Source organism: Meleagris gallopavo, chromosome 8, assembly GCF_905368555.1.
Source record: "Meleagris gallopavo chromosome 8, MGAL_WU_HG_1.1, whole genome shotgun sequence".
Taxonomy (NCBI): Eukaryota; Metazoa; Chordata; class Aves; order Galliformes; family Phasianidae; genus Meleagris; species Meleagris gallopavo.
The window spans coordinates 19,781,512-19,802,116 of record NC_139411.1 but is presented as its reverse complement, the minus strand read 5'-3'; the positions used below and the strand labels follow the sequence as shown (position 1 = coordinate 19,802,116).

Sequence of the window (20,605 nt, the reverse complement as noted above, 5' to 3'; positions counted from 1 at the left end):
TATTCTTGGGAAGAAAAAGAGAAAATGCCTTACATTGATAAATGAGGAATTTTGATATAGCATCCAAGAAAATAACACCATAAGTGATGTATACAGTCTAACAGAGGTAGTTACTTCCCTCTTTCTTTGGATCTCTGGTTTTTCCATTTATCAGAGACAGAAGATGGAGCTAGCTTACTGCTTTCTTGAATTTCCTTATTTTCCCTTAATTTTACATTCATAATGCAACAAAACAGTTCTGAAAAGCCTATCTCCTGCTGAAAATCTCATCCTTCAGTTGCAGAAATTAAATTCATTTTTCTAATGAATCATTTCATTTTTCTTTTGTAAGAGATAAGCAATATTTCTCCCACTAGGCAAAACCTGGACAAGATTGCACATACACCACTACTGTATTAATTGTATCAGATTTCAAACATGTTCAAGAAGGTTAAGTATGTCTGCTCATGACAACTGGGGCCAGTATTCCTCACAGGTCTGAAAACAGTCATTTTCTAGAGAGAATTTCTCCTGCAGGGGTTCCTCCTGAAATTTGTGCAGGAACAGAAAGCATCTGAAGTACAAGCTGTCATCTGCTTATTTTTCTTAGTGAATGAACAATCAGAGCAACACTGTCTCTCACTCACTGTCGGAAATTATAGAGAAACTAAGCAGCAAGAAGCAAAAGCTACCAGATTTGTGGCATAACCTGCTTTATATAAAGAGCGTTCATCCACACGTATCTGGTCTAGAGATGTACTGAATCTTTTCAGTACAAAATAAGCAAATGTAAGACAATCAACACTGATATTGGAAATGTTATAATAGAGAATTTGAGCAAACATTGTAATTAGCATGTGAACGCTTTGTTTGTACTGCTTTAGGAATACCTTCAATAGGGGAGATATTTACTTCCCAATATTGACTGTACCAATAACACCAATCACACTATTATCATGAGAAGTTACTTTAAGAGACTTTTCTGTAATCTCTTTTACTTAAACTTCTGATCAAATGAACACCTTTCCACACCATTTCAGAACCTGCATCTTTATGCTGTCATGCTAAATAATCAGCCTGTTAGTTTTTGAGTAGAACAACTACCTTTTGGAAAATAGATTTTTTTGCTTGGATTATAAGCGAGAGAACTTGGTATATAAAGCAGATACAGTTTTCTTTTAACAATAATCTACTCAAATAAGAAAATCAATTGCTAGTGGTTAGAGCAAATAGTCTCTAGCATAACAACCAATGCATCACTAGGTAATTCTCTGGCCCCATGCTAAAGCACTATAAATTTAAATGCTTAAAACAGAGACTTCAGTAATTTCTCCTGTTTTTTTTAATTTGGTCAAGATACTGAAGGTGTTTCACACCCACCTTAAATTCACCCATTAGACAGTCTGCTCGAAGGGAGTAAGAATCATATACCTATAAAGACAGACATGAATCAGGAATGCTCCTAATTATGACAGTGAAACGGCCCGAGAATCCCATATGTAACTGCCTTTCTTACCCGAATGCTAATTGTTTCATCAAGCAACTCTAAAGGAGTCATGTGGACATTGTAGAAGAATATCTGTTAAGGTAAAAACAAACAAAAAAACCTGTCTCAAAATGGCAAACATATAATCCTTTGAGAAGAAAATCTGAAAACATGACCTTAGGAGGCTTATGAAGCCTAACCTGTCATCATATTTTCAGTCTGCCTCTGTATTGAAAACATTATATAATTATTTACTGCAGAATTAAAAACTGAACATGGTAAATAAACTTAGTACAAAACAGAAGACAGTCAAGACTTCCACTGAAAAGAATGTAGTAGGTATAGTTGTGTTGGAAACTTTGAGCACTGCCTTTGCTCTGCACTTCATGTTCTCCTCAGGGAAACATATTCCACAATTGTAAAAGTTTTGTTCTCCAGGACATTCAATCCTGATTTAGTCACCTCTGCAATAGCTGTCAAGAAGGTTTTGTGTAGTTTTTATGGTGATAGAGATTTTAATGATTTGCATCTTTGAATTTCAACGCTACAGTAAAAAATCTGAGAGTTGCACAATGTGAAGATAAATATATTACTTACTAGCTTACTTGCTCTATTTATAATATGTGCTTTACCAGGTTTGGTGTTTGAATCCAGTCATACTTCAGTTAATACTCTATTCAACACAAAATAAGGGTACATAAATATGGTCTCTCCTCTACATACTGACGTCAAATTGATTAAATTAAGGTGCAAGTTGTTTTCTCACTCTCTTTTTTCTCTTTTTTCTTCTTCTTTTTTTTTTTTTGGCCAGTATGAGTGAAACATCTGTAGATTTACTGTTCCAGATACACAATCACTTTTGTGCCCTTTAAGCTGCTATGAATTCTATTCTGCCATTTCCGTATGCTTCAGGTACAAGTCTCTATCTGGAGAGAAATCTAGCTGTGCATTTACAGATTATATATAGTGAGGCAGTGGCATTTCCAGATTCTGTGCAGCAGTCTTAGTAAACTAAAGCACTGCACTGAAAACTCAGCTGCAGACACCATAGAGGTCTACAGTAATTTCTGTTTTTTTTTCGGTGATTTTATAGCCTGCACATAACTATTCAAAGCCCTTGTTATATCACATGGGCAATGTTCCACATGACTCTTACAACACCTACTTCATCAAAATAAGGGTTGTTTCCTCTTTTGATTCTTGTTCGGTGTGTCTGACCACAAACATGAACTTTGACGACTGGTTTTATGTTATTTCCAGGTAACTGACGACCTTCGATGACTCTAATACGAATCTGAATAAATAAGAAAAGACATAAATAATCAAACATTTGTATTAGCTCATTCCCTAAGGTTTCTATTGTCCAGCAATTTCTGAATACACCATCAAAAAAAGTTAATCAAACCTCAAGTAGCTGGTAGATATGGACAGACTTTTCAAAATTATGACAGCAAATATAACTTTACTTGAATTTTACAGGACAAATTGGAGATAAGCTTTTCAATACGGTTTTTTTTTTACTTGCTTTCACTACTTATTTTTAAAGCTGATACTGTAACTTGGTATCTTCCAATTATATAGCAAATAAGATTCACATATATTTCAGTCAGCTCTTCCAAAGCTGGACAACTCCGTAACAATATGAAAAATTCTTTGGAATTTAAATTTAGGCTTTTAAAGGTTTTTAAATTTAGAGGTTAGTTTTCTTCACATGCATTAGCTTTGAACGATCTGACATTAAAAATACTCAATATGATGTGAAAGGAGTGATGTCAGAAAAAGGCAGCAAGCAGTATTTAATAAATTGGTTACCTGAAAATCTTGTGGTTTGTTAGAAAGGATTCTCCGTGTTTTCTTTCCTTTGGTGATGCGCCTAGCTAGCTGCGATTCCCTTGTGCCACTTGGAACTATTGGTGTGATGCCAGCAGCACCATCCACAGCATCTTCACAATCTCCGTCATCTTCTCCATCTGCTACAGTTAAAAAACAGTGCAGGTGATAAACAGCTTGATGTACTCTTGTTGAAGTTTCAGTAATAAGAATCTGACACACATGAATAGTATTGAAATTGTATTATCTCATTTATATCCTAGCCAAATTAACCATAGATCTGTCCTTATCTGAGGTGCAGATTATTTAAGACAATTAGAATTATAAAATCGTTTGAGTTGAAAAGGACCCTTAAAAGTCATCTAGTCCAACTCCCCTGCAATGAACAGGGACAACTAGATCAGGTTGCCCAGAGCCCTGTTCAGCCTGACCTTGAATGTCTCCAGGGACAAGGCATCTATCACCTCCGTAGGCAACCTGCACCAGTGTCTCACCACCTTTAGTGTAAAAAAAACAACTTCCTTACATCCAATCTAAATCTATTAGTTTGAAACTATTTCCCCTTGCTTATCACAACAAACCCCGCTAAACAGTCTGTCTTTAGTCTCCCTTTAGACACTGAAAGGCCACTCTTAGGTCTCCCCAAAGCCTTCTCTTCTCCAGGCTGAACAGCACCAATTCTTTCAGCCTGTCCTTGTAGAGGAGGTGTTCCATCATTTGAATCATTTTTGTGGCCCTCCTCTGGATGCACTCCAGCAGGTCCATGTGCTCCTGTACTGATGACTCCACATGTATGTGCGTAACTCCTTGTGAGGTCTCACCAGTACAGAGCAGAGGGGCAGGATCACCTCCCCCACCCTGCTGACTGTACTTCTTTTCATGCAGCCTAGGATACAGTTGGCTTTCTGGGCCACAGATGCAGAATGCTGGCTCATGTTGAGCTTAGCTTCAACTGGTGGATGGCATTTCTCCTAGCAGCAAGACTAGACTGTTGCATAGCATTGGTTTTTACTTCAGTATCTTGAAAATATGAAACCATTTATGAGTGTGTGAAGGGAAATACTGCCATTTAAAATAAAACGTTGAATCCACCTATACAGCATACATCTGTAGAATAAGGGGAAGTTTGTTAAAAATCCTCTTTAAAGAGGGTTCTGAAATCACAGTATCTTTGCGGAACACAATTCTACGACCCCATGACACTACAGTACTGAATCATACAGTGAAATTCCAGTATTATGAAACAGGATCTATAAATATATAGACCACAGAAGTGTCATTCCCTTGTGTTTTTAGCTTCCTTTATTAAATGAAGGACAACGAATATGGTAAAATGTACAAGAACATGCTGTGTATGGTAGTTAGCATTAACAGAATGCTTGTTAAATTCATGAGTTAGTTTACAAACACAAGACGTTGATCACTTTGCATAAAGAATTCCTCAGTGATCCTTGTAAGAGATAGATGCCTAAAATCATGATTGACATATATTTTGTGTCTGGAAGTCTCCATCTCCCTAACAACTTTAAGAATCCATCTGCCCTGGTTGAAACACGCAACTTGATTAAACACCCTGACTTAACACTTCATTTCTAACTTCTGATTCAGAACTGCAGCAATCATAAATCATTTCATTTAATAGGAAATAGGCATTTACAATAATGTACTAAGAGTTGTTTGCTAGCTAGCACTGAAATTTTCAGTTGCTGGATACTATCTAAAAACCTCTTTTTATCTGTATTCCATTATAGAATATCTTTTAAAAACTATCAAACTAATCTCCTACAAGTCAATTAACATTTTTAGCCTTCAAGTCCACATTTCCACATAATTATTCTGAGTTTTAGTAATTTAACACACAACTTTTGTGTCTGCATTACCTATTCTTCCACTTCCCAAGCACATGTCTCAGTGGAATCAAAATTTCACCTCGGGAGACTCTTCATCTTCTTTCCTATCTTATGTTACTTAATATCAGTAGATAATAGTCAAACTGATTTATTTCTTCTCAAGCATAAAACATTTATTACATTTAATTATTTCTGCACAAGCATGGTCTGACTGTTAGTGTAATTATTTACCTGTCAACTGAAAACAGTTGTTCCTTCACAGTTCTCTGATGAGTTGGAAAAAATGGAGGATCTCAAAAACATTCTCAGCAAAAGTCTGGTTAAAATGACACATAAGAGAGCAAACAATAATTTTCTGAAAAAAAGATTGAAATACCTTCTTGTATATTGGTCCCTCCTGGGTCATTTGGATTTGCAGGTCCGGCTGGTGGCTCATATCCTACTACCAAATCTATTGTTGCCTACAGAAAAATACATGGTTTTCTATGTTCACAACAACTCATTTAAAGCAGTGAGTTATTATTCATGTACAGTATTAGAACAACTACATATGTTCACAGGTAAGTTTATAATAAAATTTCAGACTATTGCTCTAAAATTTTATTTTACAAAATGATGTATATTTTTTATATTTAGAAAAATCAATTCCAATACAAGTACATAACACATTCAACAAATTTTAATTTATTTAGTTTCACGATACTGATGAAGATTAGGTGACATCCTACATTGAAAAGTGAAAAAACAAAAATAGAAATAGCACTATCTGACTAGCAACGTAAGTCTGAAAAAAAAGCAGCATTTCCTATCTGGCCCTTTAAAGCCAGTTCATGCTTCCATCCTGGAAGTAAAAACACATCTCATTTTCCATTCTAATTGCAGAATTGCATTTTTGTGCTTCACTGTGGTTTTAGATGATTGAATAAAACATTATTATTCCGAGTTGCCACAGTAACATGAGGAGTCAGGAAAAAAAGAAACAGACTCCATAACCAACTAACCATGATATTAAACTGTAGCTGATGAAATACAGAAATTACCCTTTAAGGCCTCTTATTACGTGAGCTGGAATGTAATATAAAGTGCCTTAGCAGCCAGTCTGCACAAACATTAAGTTTCGTTCCAGACATTACTTTTATCAGACTGGTTAATCACTCTGTTAAATTTAAACTCATGCTAAACTAAGTTAAGCAAGTTCTTGTGTAATTTTCAGAACCAGCTGGAAGTAAACATTCACATGATTATGTGCTTCCTAGAATCACTGCTATGACACAGGTGGACATTAGAAAGAATACAGCAAAAGTGAAGTCAACTTGTTTCTTAGGAAAAAAATACATGTATGTGAAAATCAGCCTAGTATTAAGTACATCCTGTGTCTCATTGTATCTACAGAACATATACAAATACGTAATACATGCACAGAAAATAGTTTAACTAACTTAAAGGAATCTCTCTGATATCAATCAGGCTGACTATACAGGAATAATTACATCTTGCTATAAATTATATTTGTCTAAAGCTTTTACTACGAAACTGCAAAGCACTTAATCAATACAGTAAAAATAACTTTAAAATATATTTGCTTCTTGCTGCTGGAACATTTTTTATCAAGACTACAATAAAAGCAGGAAATGTAAGCCACTCACTCCAGTTTCTTGTCCCCTTTCATTTAGCAGAGGTATGAGTTTGAAAGGGCATGATCTGCTTTGGTTACCAACAAGATCCTTAAGTGCTATGGATGCACTGCCAATTAACCTGAAATGAAGTAAATATCATTATTACAATACAAGTATTTGTTTAGCACAAGTTCCTTTTCATCCATAGCTTGTGTCTGTCAGCCAAACAATTCCAGCTGTAACTTGAAAACCTAAAAGATCATTGCAGATGTCATCTAATGACTGAGTAGTGCTAATTCATATTTTCTTTTTCATTGAGCGTATAGGTACTGATTTTCTTCACAGAAGAGACACTTTTAAACAAGTAAATTAAAATAATATATACATTTCTGATTATTATATTCTGTATAACCATCATTAGTCATGTTAATTGTTTCACTCACAGTTCTCACTGGCAATCTAATCTTTTCCTATATAATTTTGCAAACTCTCAGATGAAAAGTACTGCATACAGATGTTACAGCTTTAACACCCAAAAACATACACCAAAAGACACACACACACCTCTGTAATAAAAACAATGAAACAGAACAAATGCAATGTTCTTTCTACATTGTTCATGAATGATCTTTTTTACCATACTCTACATTTTCAAATAGGTTTATCATGCTTGCCTCTTGATTCTCTAAATGGTTATATATGCCTCTACCAAAAGAAGATGCCCAGGAGTTACAAGTCAGACTCTCTTGAGCTGCTTCTGCCTTCTTGAAACTGCCTTTCTAACCCTCATCTTCATTAAAAAGTGAAAATTGCATTCATTTTTAAACTGAAAAATTTCTTTTAAGCTGAGTTTCTATCTGTGCGGAATCAGTCTCACAGTGTCTGGCACTGCATTTAGTTATCAAAGTATATAGTAACAGTTAACACCTATAAAGTGGATTATTGGAATAAGTGAGATTTTTGCCAGTGAGAAACCCCTACGATAATTTCATCCTGTAAATACTGTAAGAGGACTTTTTCAAACAAGATACCAATTTTGCTGCTGACATGGGAAAAAAAAAATTTAAGTGCAGTCCCTTTGAGTAGATTACATTGCTTTTTAGATTATGGTGCTTTTACACGCAGAGGGTAAAGATCCAAAGGCATTTGTGACATGAAGCAACAGCATTATCGTAGCCATTCTCAGGTGCTATGTCACAAGAGCCTAAGTTACTAAGTACATTAGGATAGGTATAAAACACTACTTTCCTGCAAATACTGATTTCAGATATTACATACTACAGCTTTTGTTTAGCTGTCCACAAAACCCTACACTTCCTGCTAAAATAACCCATTTGAATCACCTTGTAAAGCAACTCTGCTTTCCCAGTTCACTTCACACCTCCAATCCCAGTTATCTTTTTGTTTGACTCATTCTTCTAACCTTTCACTCCTGTCTCCATTTTTGTTCCTGATAAATATATTGAGATAAATTAATCGTGATTAATATCAGGATTAATAATTCTGATAATTTTTCAGGATTATGCTGGGTCTGTGCAGTTCAGTCTCTCCATCTTCCCATTTATACAACTCTGCATGCCAGATGCAGAACTTGTTTCCAGTTCCCTGCTGACATTTCTCATTGAAATCCTCTAGACACTCTGCTTCCCAATCTACCTTTCCTTCTCTTGTCTTAATCTGTCTTTCTCCTTCTCTATCCCACCTTAAAAAAAAAAAAAAAAAAAACACAAAACATTCTGCTCTGTCTGCATTCATACTATTGCCATTTTGTTTTATCCTCCACTTCACTGAACACTTCAGTTACTTTTGATGGGGGATACTCTACTTCAGATCTCAGAACCTCTCCAGTCCAGCCTCCTCTCCTTCACTAAAAGGTTTCAGACAGTGTCTTCTCAGCTAAATCGCAGGCTATGCAGCACAGGTAAAGCTGTTCTAACCTTTAAACTTATCACAATTGAAACTCTGATTCCATTTCTGATACCTGCTTTTCTTCCCTTTATTAAACAGACACCTCAATTCAGTAGTGTAGTCTCGATCCAGCATTCTTTAAAAGCCATAGAAATACAGGTTATTTTCAGTGGGCATTTAATCAATCCTAAGTACATTTTTGATTTTTACAAACTGTTGTACAGAGCTGAACATTAGTTGTGTATGGGAATTATTGAATCATGGGCTGAACCTCTGATTGATCACCTGAGACAAGCACCGAGTCAGCCCTGGGAGCACAGGTGAAGGCAATTCAGCTGTGTGACCAGAAGGGGTGGAGCCTGGCTGCACCTCTCTTAGACCTCATTTAAGGGCTGGCTGCCACTGAGGAAGGATCTCAGGATCTCTTCCTGGAGATTGCTCCCTTTGGAGTTTTCCTGTGATACTAGGACACAGGTGAGCATTCCCATTTATTTGCGATTATCCCTTTCTACTGTGATAATCTTTCTAGCTATATGATCTGTAGATATCAGCCTAACCACATCACACTGTATATTTGTTGACTGTACAAGCTGATGCTCTGACTCCATGCATTTCTCAACTTCAGGGAGCATAAGAATTATTTTCCCCTGTTATGTAATAATTGCATTCGCTTCACAAGAAAAACTTAAATTGCAAACATCAGATATGCATTACCACAGTTCTCCTATTTGTAACTCCAACTGCAGTATTATTTGACATTGCCTTCAGCAATGATTTCATTCAGCATATCTTACCAGGCAGTAATATATACTGAGCACAAGAAACAATAGTAGATGGCCTTTCTCAAACAGATAAAGGCTTTCCCCCCCCATGTCTTAATATTCCCCAAATTGGTGCTCCATAGAAGTCACATAAGTCTGACATTATACACCAGAGACATCTTCCTCTGCATTTGACGAAATTTTACCACACTGAGGGCAAACAACCTGCAGGCAGTTATACTATTCAGCTGTCAAAGAGAAGTCAAAGAACTTCATTCCATGTGATTGCAAAGCTCAAAGTGGTTAAGCCAGGAAAATCCTGTGTAGCTTAATGCCTTTATCTCATAGGCTTCCAAAATGTAAATACCATTGAAAGCAAGTATATGAACAAATGGGAAACAACTCCTATAAATGAGTGGTACAAATGCTTGAATGCTTTATGCAGCTAGATACTGAAAGAAATCAATTTCTCTTCACTATTCTTCCTTCAATGCAAAATTAATAAAAAAATTTTATTTCAAATTTTCCTAAAATCCTTCAGCTATGACTACGCTTTTTTATTTGAGAATAACAGACATAAATATACATATCTTGAAATATCACAAAAGGGAAAAAAACAGAAACAAAACCAAGACTACTCAAAACCAACTAGTCCTACCTGTTTCTAGAGAAAGGCAAATAAAATCTTTTCCCATGTACATAAGCAGAAAAAAATCTGCATGCTTGCTATTCTGTTTTGATATGAGCTGGAGTGACTTATATTAACTTTGAAAAGAGCTTCATCTGGCTGGTTGGTTCAGCAACCACACCCTCTTATTTGGTGACATTAACTGAAGGAATAGCTCATCAGTGGTAGTGCTTCTGAAATTTTGCAGCCTAAGTTTGCACTTCTGTATCCTCTTCTGTCCTAAGCAAGTAAAAACAGTGCACACATTTAAATACGTTGTAATATTTTCTAACATACTGATCACCTCAGGCAGACTAAGTCAGTTAGACAGACCACCTGTCCGCTTCTAGTGGCCTCTGAAGTCCTTTATTTCACACTCCTCTAACAGGTTGGACAACAGTCTCCTATTTTTTCCACTCCAGCAAGACTGAGAAATCTAATAAATAGCTGATACAGTATCTTAGACTCATTCTAAGCTTTAGAGAAACTTTAGGAAGTCAGGAAGCCTTCCTCAAACTGCTCCTTTTCATTGGATGTCAGTTGTTTTATTGGATGTCAGTTGTTTCATTGCTCCCCTATAAGGATGACAAAACTGCTTTAAAGCTGTTCAAACCCCGGATAAGAGTCTCTACAACAGGTTGCCAGTCCAGTCTGGTTTTGGTCATGTGGCTACTCAATGGCTGAAGTCTTGTTTTCAAAAGTAACGAGGGCTGCTTCAGGGTCATCACTAAGTCTCACCTTTATGACTTCAAAGATGACAGGGAATCTTTTAGCAACTGAGCGTTGCTTCTTAACTCTGCATACATACCTATTCAGTCATCCCCAAGACTGGTAAACGTAATCTGCCCTGTCAGGCAGGTCTCAAACTTTTCTGGCTTTGCAGAAGAAAAACAAAAGAACCTGGCCTGCCACAAGCAGTTTGGTATATCACAGAATAAGACCTCAAAAGAGAAATGTAACTTCCACATTCAGAAGCAGATTTTTTAACCACCTGAAATATAATTTACCATACTCGGCCTGTGATACTTTCCTGTCTATAATCAATGGAAATACTTTAGTTTATCAGCATGAAATCACTAAGCTACTGATGCCCAACTATTAGAAATAGTGTTGTATTTGTGCTAACACTAATTAATCTGTTAGTGCTGTGGTTAGCACTTCCCGTTAGCTGCCCAAATAAATACCCAAGAGAAGTGAAACTTCACACCCATTCCTGGATCAGGAAATGCTAACTCACAGTACCATTTTATTACTCTATCCCTGTTTGAAGGTCACAACTTGTACTGAATTCTTTGGCATATCAAGTACTCCATCTGCTTAAATACTACTTCTACTGAGTTCCAAGTGACCTTATATCAGCTGACATTCAAGCCTTTAAATTCTGCCTTATTTTTGTGGGTTTACTTTGGCAGAGCTTATACGGATTGTTCTCATCAGCAAACTTGAACATAAGAGTTATAATTTCTACACTCACTCTTTCAGCATATATGTTACATTATAGCTTTTGTGTTACAAGACCCAATACCCATCCTCTGTTAATTATCTTGTGTTTGAAAATGTTTATTAAGAGCAAACCAACTACTTTTATCACCTTTAGTTATTAGATAATAGTTGTTTCACAAAGAAACTTTAAGAAACAATACACATTATTTTGTGCAAAGCAGAAAACACCCAAACTGAATCTTAACCAGCCTAGATCTTGCATGCAATGTGTGCAAAGAAAAGCCAACTCATGCACAGCCACTCTGACTGTGAAAAGAAAAGAATTCACACTACAGGATCCAACTGCAGGAAGATTCAAACAATCCAGTAATTGTTTACCTATGGAAAATACTTAAATATGATTAAATGACTTGCTGCACTGTAAGGGTGTGCCCAATCTGTTTCTCCTCTGCGTTGCTATGTTGTTAACTACACAAAGAACTCAGAGAAACATGTAATCCCAGCTCTTCCTGTCAAATCAAATTAAAATCACTTCATTCAAACAAGATTATAACTTAATGGTATTTCTTTTAAACTTCTCAGGGATGACTGATGCAATTTTAAGGTTTTTGTTTTTTTTTTTAACTGCATAAGGATTTGTTTGGAGAGTTTGAAATCTTTCAACTAACATTTCTAGACATAATAGAAAGCAGATGTGTTCTTTTTTCAGACAACTTTACATTGGAAAATCTAGCTCAACACAGATCATGAGTACTTTCTGGTTTATTCCTATGATGATCTGTCCACATACATGTAAGTGTGGTTTGCTTCATTTATCTTTTTGAACGACTGTGTCTTTTTACCATGAACAGTACTCATTTAATCTATCTGCAAAAGTTTAGTGATCTTGTAAATAGAACAGTAAATTCTATCTCCAGGAAAAGAGAAAGGGAAAACACTCAAGTGTTCTTTCAAGCTTGTTTTTACAGAAACATGCCAAAGCAATGAGTCACCCACAGTGCTCCTCATCCTGCTCCACTGTAAGAACATTCCTCTAGAACAAAGAAAATAAGGCGGAACACATGGTGTAGTTTCTTCTCATTGCTCTCTCAGCAAACAGTCCCCTACACAAACCTTTTACAATCAAAAGCTAAATCCCAGTTCAATCTAGAATTCAAGGGAAAGTAACATTAAAAAAAAAAAACTACAGAAAAGATTACAGCAATGAACAATTTATATGATTTAGAGTCAAATCCCATTACATCAAGCACAAGACATAATTCCAAAGCTCACAAATAGTGTCAAAAGTCCATGACAAAAACTGTTTTTTCTGAAATAATGAGTCTTTGTCTGAAAAGGTTGAGTTCAGTTAGCAACATCAATATTATATCTAAAAATTAATACAATATACTACAGCACTCACTTTCCTGCCCCGCTTTATGTTTGTTTGTTGCTTTGTTTAACATTACTGTCATTTATAATGAAATTAATAAGGACCATAGGCAGATATTGAACTTGACCTTTCCGATCCTGAACTAGAATGCAGACAATGCAAAGCGGTGTTATTTGCACACTGTTCTGAGCATCTTTTCAGAACGGTGCATTGCTGCAGCTGTGTGCTATCCACCTCACAGAGAAACAAATTCATAGAAAAATTAACTGAAGGGGTTTTCAACAAAAATCTTCTCAGATATATATACAAAGAAAACAGAATTGTGTAATTGACCTCCTTGCAGTACAAGACTTTCACAAACCTTTTAGGGACTGCAATAGTTCCCTAATTATAAATGTAAAGTGCTCATTTCACCGGAAGTTGAGCTACATGTCATGAAAAAGGTTTCATTTGGGAACCAAAATTTGAATTATTGTAGGAACTAAAAACCTACATTCTTTATCTAGCTGCAGGGGAGCTGGACTATGACCCCTAAAAGTCCCTTCCAACTCAAACTATTCTATGATTACAGATAAACAAGGATAACCTGGAAATAAGCTTAATTTCTATTACATTTATGCACCGATTCAATAAATATACCACTGTGTTTGGCTAACTAGAAGGTCTTGTCTTTAAAGACATGATTTTTGTATTAAAAAGAAGAAAAATTTTAAAGTATTCTTAATTTAAGTAAGTTTTAGTCTCAGCAGCTTTTAGAGACTCAAATTGTTATTGAGACCACCTTGATAAAAACAACTATCAGACTATTCTGAAGAGCGTAAGCAATATCAAAACAATAACATGGAAGATCTAAAACCTTCCCCAACTCAATGATACTAAATAGGATCAGTAACTACAGAAATAAAGGTTCAGCATGCATGCAAGTATTATGTGGGAAACTCATTCCAGAACTTTCTCTCCCTCTTTTATGTACTCCTGTCACTAGAAATTCATTAACATAAAGCCTCTTCTGCTGTTACAGTGCTTTCTGTTTTTAAAAGAAATTTTGAGATGACATTTCCTATTATCACATTGGAGTCAGGATGCCTACTCATCTATTCCTATTTCTAACTCTGCTTATCCTGTTTCCTTGCCAAATACATCACATACTGCAAATATGTGGGGGGTTTTCAGGATTTATTTTCAAAGATAACAACTTTGCAGGCACTGCTCCATCTTCAGTATGGACTATATGTATTCTTGCACAGCTCTGGGCATGAAAAATCACTTTCCCAAAGAATTTTACTTCTTTTTTTTTTCCAATTTTTTTTTTTTTTTTAATTTGTACACAGAATAAGTGGACACACTACATAACCATGGCATTTGTATTAACTGTGGTTAGGCTCTACAAGCCCAAGTCACAAGCCCAGATGATAGTTACAAAAAGGGTTTGAAAAACATGCTTGCTACAGTTTGAACCCCTGTACAGAATGAAGTATTTTAAGGACTCAAGTTAAGTACCTTCCTTTTTTTGGTAATAATCTACAAATTCCATTACAACATTAGGATTCCTGGCAAGCTTTCCTCCATTAAGTGGTTTCTGGGATTTTCCTAAAGTCAGAGGCATGCTTTACTGCTTTACTGACTTAAAGAAATCTCAGGGATCTGAGGGCATCTGGTCACATAGCGAGTTTTAAAGGCAGACCTGACGAAGCACTATAAAAATACGAAATGCAGTTTAACAGTTGGGAGGAGGTAGAAAAGCATAAAGAAAATCTACAATGGAAGTAGACTGCTATCAATAGGTGCAAATAGTGCCATAAAATATGCAAATTCATCATCATTGCCTTTCAAAACAGCATTAGCCCTACTTGGCATTCACGGAGAGAAAGGGGCTGACCAGGAAAGGAACTGATCCTTTTAAAAATCTTGGAACTTCATACAAAGTAGTAGGGAACTGACATCTCATTTTGGACAAGGGTTGTGCTGTTTTTTTTCCTGCTTGCATTTTAAAAATTCCTCTCTGACTTCAAGAGTGGATACTTGGCGAAATATACCTATTTACTTTTTCAGCAAAAAGCAGATTAGCTGAAGATCCTAACCACTATAGGAGCTTAAACAGACTAAAAGCTTTATCTTGATAGGAGTGTTAAGAAAGAACTCCCTGGCTTTGCCAGAGCTTTTAGTGCAATCATGTTTGGACACAAAATAATACGTTCTATCCCTGCTGTGGATTGCCTAAAACAGGCACATCCAACTCGCTGGCCACATGTGGCCCAGCATAGCTTGCAATGCCCCCTGCCCCGCACCATCATGGCAGTGGCTCTGCCCCACTGAGTGGCCCAGCCCAGCCCCAGGCATTCCCATCACTCAGTGCCAAATGAACATCACAGAGTGGTAACTCAAGTTATTGCAAATAATGTAATGCATTTTGATACTTTGTCTCATTAGATCATTGTATCATTTTTATACAGGTCTCAGGATTGCAAAAAAAATTATCACTTTCTTTGCTATATTTGCGACTCCATTTTCAGTCAACATAAATACATGACCTGCAAATTTTCAAATGAATTGTACAGCATTGCAACCAGATATTCAAGTAAAAAAATGCAATTGTCTCTCTCTAGTTGGCTTTTATAATCTGTCACACAGACAAATATCCCTCGCTTCACAGTCACACCTTATTCATGCCTTCACTTTTTGGCAGTACTTACATTTGCAAACAACTATTTTCAAGGATGAAAACTGGGAAAAATTTCATCATAAATCTCTGACAAATACCTTGAGAGCTCACTAGGAATGGCAACCACTGCCACTAAACAACACTGATGCATTACATTCACAAAAACAAGGCCGCATACTCCACTAGTTTTATGGTTTTGTTGCTCTTTTTTATGTTTTAATAAAAAACATTAAAAATTAAAATGTTTTGTTACTCTTATACATTATCTATATATAATATTTTATGAGGGCAGCTCCAAAAGTAATGCCTCCCATATTAATCTGTTTTCCCACAGCAGAGGCAGATGTTGGTGGTATGGCAGAGGAGGTTCAACCTTCCCACCAGTATTCCATTACATGTTGTTGCCACAGATGGCAGCTGAGAGGAAGTCTGACAAAATAGTGTCTGACATGGATGTGTACGAGCCAAAGATGTGGAACTGAATTTCTACATGTGGAAAAAATGGCACCACTCACATTCATCAATGCTTGCTGAATGTTTTTGGAGACCAAACAGAGAATGTAAGCACAGTGAGGCAGTGGGTGGTATATTTCAGCAGTGGCAACAGCTACAGTGGGTCATCTCTGCTGATGGAGGTTTTTATAAGTGTGGCTTGCAAGTTCTTGTTTATCACAGAAAACACTTTTCTGCTGTAATCACAGCATGTCTAGAAAGCCTGGACAAATTTTTCTTTGTTTAGTTGAAGGAAATCCATTCACATTTTATGTTATATCCTTCCAGACATGGGTAGATATGGTTTGTTTATCTATTTGTCTATCTTTAGTTCTGTAAAGTTGATAATGAAGCCTGATTTAGTCAAAACTTAAACTAAGTACTTAGTACTGCATGAAGAATTTTTGTCTGAGCAGTGAGGACTTCCTCAAAAGCCTGACAAAACTGCATGAATGAAACTCTCGTTCAGCCTCTCACAATGGAAAAAAAAAATAAAAAAAATCTGCAGCCTCAGATCCCATGATATTTGATTTTTAGATGCCTGAAAAATACTTAGGCTGATGTTAATTATATAGACGCTCTACATATTATATTAGGAAAGTTCAGATTTTTAGAGCAGGATTCACAGGCCTCCCTGCATATACTAACAGTACAAACCAGAAGAGAAATGGAGCAGGAAAGAAAAAGCCTTAAATTCCTGCACATGATCGACATAAAGAAAATGGGTATGTCTGCGTGTGGAAGACCTACACACTAAATCCTTTACTGATAGCAGGAATCTCTGCTTTCCTTTCAGATAAATGAAGAACAGAAAAGGTAATTCTCATTTCCCATTTTTATAACCCTAGTTCCCCTAACAAATGGAAAGTCAGATATGCATATCCTTCCATTTATTTGATTTACTTTTCCCAGAAGACTCTCTTAATATCAAACTAAATATTTTCTTAAAAATAATAAAAAAAAAAAACGCAAAACACAACAAAGCCACCAACAAAACAAAAATCCTCACTGCTTTTAAAATATTTTTATAATAAAACCAGAAGAGAAGGTAGCAACAGTGTTGTCAATCTTCAATATATGTCACAAGCCTTAGGTTTATAACATTCAGCCAACAGGCTAAGCTGAGATTTAGTTCCTCTGCTCAGTGTAAGGGAATATACCCTCCCACTAAAAAGAAATTTACAAGTTGACCTTGGGGAAGTTACTCTTCTTTTCAAGCCTTTTATTAACTGCACAGAGAGTTTAAAATTCATTGAGTCAGGAAGAGTAAGGAACCTGACTTTTCATAGATTCCATTTACTAGGATACTCAAAGGAAAAGGAACCTGGATTTCATTCCCAAGACAATTTTATTCAACATATTTATCCTGATGATTAAGTTACTCTCCCAGGAGATGAATCCCTTCAGACAAGGTAGGAAATTGAACAACTTCTGCTTCCTTTCCTAGACAATACTTTGATAAGTGATGTAAAATACAGCATCTTATGGAGATTTTAAATATAAGAGCTTTTAACAGCATTACAATTTCTTCAGGGCTAATTTTTGGAAATTTATTAAGTATAGTAGTTTTGGGTACTGCACTGCACACTTCTGCAAGATAACGACCTGCTCCAGGTATCTGAAGTGACAGAAGTCTACTTACACAAGAACCTTAACTACAAGAAAGTACTGACTGAATCATGGTATCTGTGCTTTTCAAGTGGCAGTAATAGCCACAGGAGTCTGAATTTTAACAAAGTTCTGCCTTAAACACCTTGGACTTCAGAATTTCTAAAATTAAGCTGGGGCTTTCTTCACAGTAACAATCCAATGGGTGAGGGATGGGAAACATGCTGCCTTACAGGCTAAGGGTAGTTGTTACATCAGAAAACACTGAATTGCACAAATCATTTCTCTGCAGCAACTATCAGTTTTAATTTTTTTCCTAGACTTCTATGTTAAAAGTTGTGTTTAATGCTGCAAAAAAGTACATACTTGTTTTGTCCAATTGTTTCAAAATCCTTTACAATAGCAGCCAGGGAAGATGAATTATCCAGAGGGATTCCTTTCAAGTCAAATTCAAGAATCTGAGGGGGAAAAAAAAAAAGTAGTAACAAAACTAAATCATATTACAACTTACATACAAGGTAATTAACAGCAAAGCAGTATACACAGTAAAATTAGTCAGAAATAAATTCTGCATTTAGTTAGAGATATACAAGTATGAACTGGCATTTGCAAAAGCAAAATTTGAAATCTTGGAACATGCTCATGAACACTGAGTTGCTGCTTTCTATTAACAATACAGAGAAAGAACTCAATTGTATAATATTTAGATACTATCTTTTGCAGTTCCACTTTGCCATACTGAGTAGTTTATTATTACTCATAAGATCAGGTACAATTCCCCTCCAAATCTGGAGGAAGTCAGTATGGCTGCAAAATAGCAGCCATAGCGTAAACCACAAGGAACTTCAGTTTACAATTCATTCTGTGTTTTTTTTCCTTAATATATCATAAAGGATCCAATTACACACTCATATACAGTACTGAAGGGCGGAATATCATTTGGTCCTAAATAAAAAGGAAAAGAATACCAACCACATACCACAAACTCACCAGATACTCATTGACATTTACCTAAAATCATTATTTACTGGATTATAGTATGTGGCACAGGATGAACACATTCACTTGTATTTATTAACACCTTTTAAGAACATACATTCAATAGATCCAGCCTCTAATATTCACAACTGTAGAAACTGACTTTCAAATTTTATAAGCATTTTGTATCATAAAAGATCAAGAATTAATTCAAATAAAAATTACCTCATTCCAAACAGGATTGAGTTCATTGTCAATTTTCTTTGTTTTCTTTTTTTCATCTGCAAAGACAAATAAAGAATGATCATTTGATTTCACTAAAGTATTATCGGTACCAAAATTTTTCCTTTCATTTCTCAAAAAACTTGAGCATTAAACCAAACTTTCCAATTCTTTTTGCCCCCTCCCAGTATGCAGATTTTTCAGTTAAAAAACAAACAAACAAGCTTTCCTAGGCAATTTTAGAGGTTGCTGAGGCTTTTTATTTTGTTTTGTTTAAGCATGGCTAGACCTATTCCCATAAAGCAAAATTATTGTTTAGGTACTTCAATCTTTTGTGACCTTTGACTACAAGTTCAGAACTGATGGAATAATACAGACTAAAAAGCCTGGAGATATGACCTCAAAGGGAGGGAACTATACTAGTAAAGGCAACAGATTGCATATATACCAAATCTGTATTACACAGTAGTCTAATTCTGAAATAGCATCACTTGAAAAAAAAAAAAATCTTAAAGTATTAAAGTGTTTTCTGCTTTAAATGAGCAAATATTAGCAGAAGTAAACTTGCATTTAAAAGGAAATAGTCCTTCCAGGAAAAAAAAAAAAAGGTTTCCAGAGATCAAGCGTTTTCAGAGGTTACACGTATGACTTTATTAACAAATACTTCATAGTAAAATTTGCAGTTGTTTAACCTACAAATGACAGAGGAATTGTCAGTTTCTTAGACTGTGGTGTTTCAAGTTCCTTCTCTGGCAAGGAATACTACAACTAACCGCTGCAGAGCCCCTCTGCAGGCCCCCTCACCCTTAAGAAAGGAAATACAATTCTGCTGTTACAAAAGGTTCAAAGCAAGTAATAGTAATAAGTTTTAACAGGCATACAGCTATAATGGAAGAGATGTCTTGACATAGCACTTGGGAGTGCAGAAGGATACCAGCAATCAAGCAGATCTCTAAAGAAAAATGCCATGTAATAGTGTTAACAAATGTGTGCATCTCAACAAAGTCAGTATCCTAGCTGCTGATCTGTCAGATGCTCAGCCATCTCAAGAAGCCTACGTTTCAGACTTTTTGAGTTAAAGGAGTACAGTAAAGGTGGTAACACTTACTACTTGCAACTTATGTCTGTACTTTCCCAGGAAAATTCTGCAAAGGTCTGGGAAGCAAGAGCAAAGACATGCCACATGGGCAGATTCGTATACACACTATTCAAGCAGAAACCTGCAGTGACTGCTTCTGTTGGATGAGTGTACCAAAAAAAAAAAAAAAAAAAAAGTCATCCCATAATGTACATTGCGAGAACTGACTTGCATTTATGCAACAGGAATCATCCACAATTTATACAGGATATTGACTCATACCACACCACAAAGGAAAGTGCATTCATAACCTACTGTGCTTTAGACTGACATTCTGCAGAACAAGGAACTAAATATCATGCTAATAAGGGAAATCCACTTAATATAAAAAAGTTATCTAATAGAAGACAAAACATTTTGAAAGCTGGATATCCTAAAATGCCTGTGGCTTGGAATTGATACTCAAAGTCCTCCTACAAATTGGAGCCAGGAGTCAGGGAAAAGATATTCTGAGTGCCAGTGGAAAAAGAACAGTTGCAGCTGTTTGCAAAGGAGATGCTGAATCACAGATCCTTAGAGAACTAACAAATAATAGTCCTATGATCCCTGTCTAAGCTCAAATGCAACTCTATAATGTGAGGAATGCCTTGGCT

General features: G+C 35.9%; 1 protein-coding gene across 8 annotated transcripts in view; it reads right to left on the bottom strand.

Moving 5' to 3' along the window:
* Positions 1-20,605, bottom strand: part of MYOF (myoferlin) — a 67,429-nt gene that overhangs the window by 42,509 nt on the left and 4,315 nt on the right. For 5 of the 8 annotated variants that reach the window (XR_014884585.1, XM_019617669.3, XM_010714553.4 and 2 more), the window contains exons 2-9: positions 18,878-18,933; positions 18,041-18,132; positions 6,792-6,900; positions 5,522-5,606; positions 3,278-3,438; positions 2,631-2,759; positions 1,496-1,558; positions 1,360-1,410 (exon numbers count right to left, since the gene is read on the bottom strand). Coding sequence is in view for 7 of the 8 variants with exons in the window: in XM_019617669.3 (XP_019473214.1) it covers positions 1,360-1,410; positions 1,496-1,558; positions 2,631-2,759; positions 3,278-3,438; positions 5,522-5,606; positions 6,792-6,900; positions 18,041-18,132; positions 18,878-18,933 (746 nt within the window). In the remaining variant the exon portion in view is untranslated. The remainder of the gene's footprint in view (positions 1-1,359; positions 1,411-1,495; positions 1,559-2,630; positions 2,760-3,277; positions 3,439-5,521; positions 5,607-6,791; positions 6,901-18,040; positions 18,133-18,877; positions 18,934-20,605) is intronic. The other 3 variants (XM_085228935.1, XM_019617666.3, XM_019617668.3) reach the window with 1 other exon arrangement.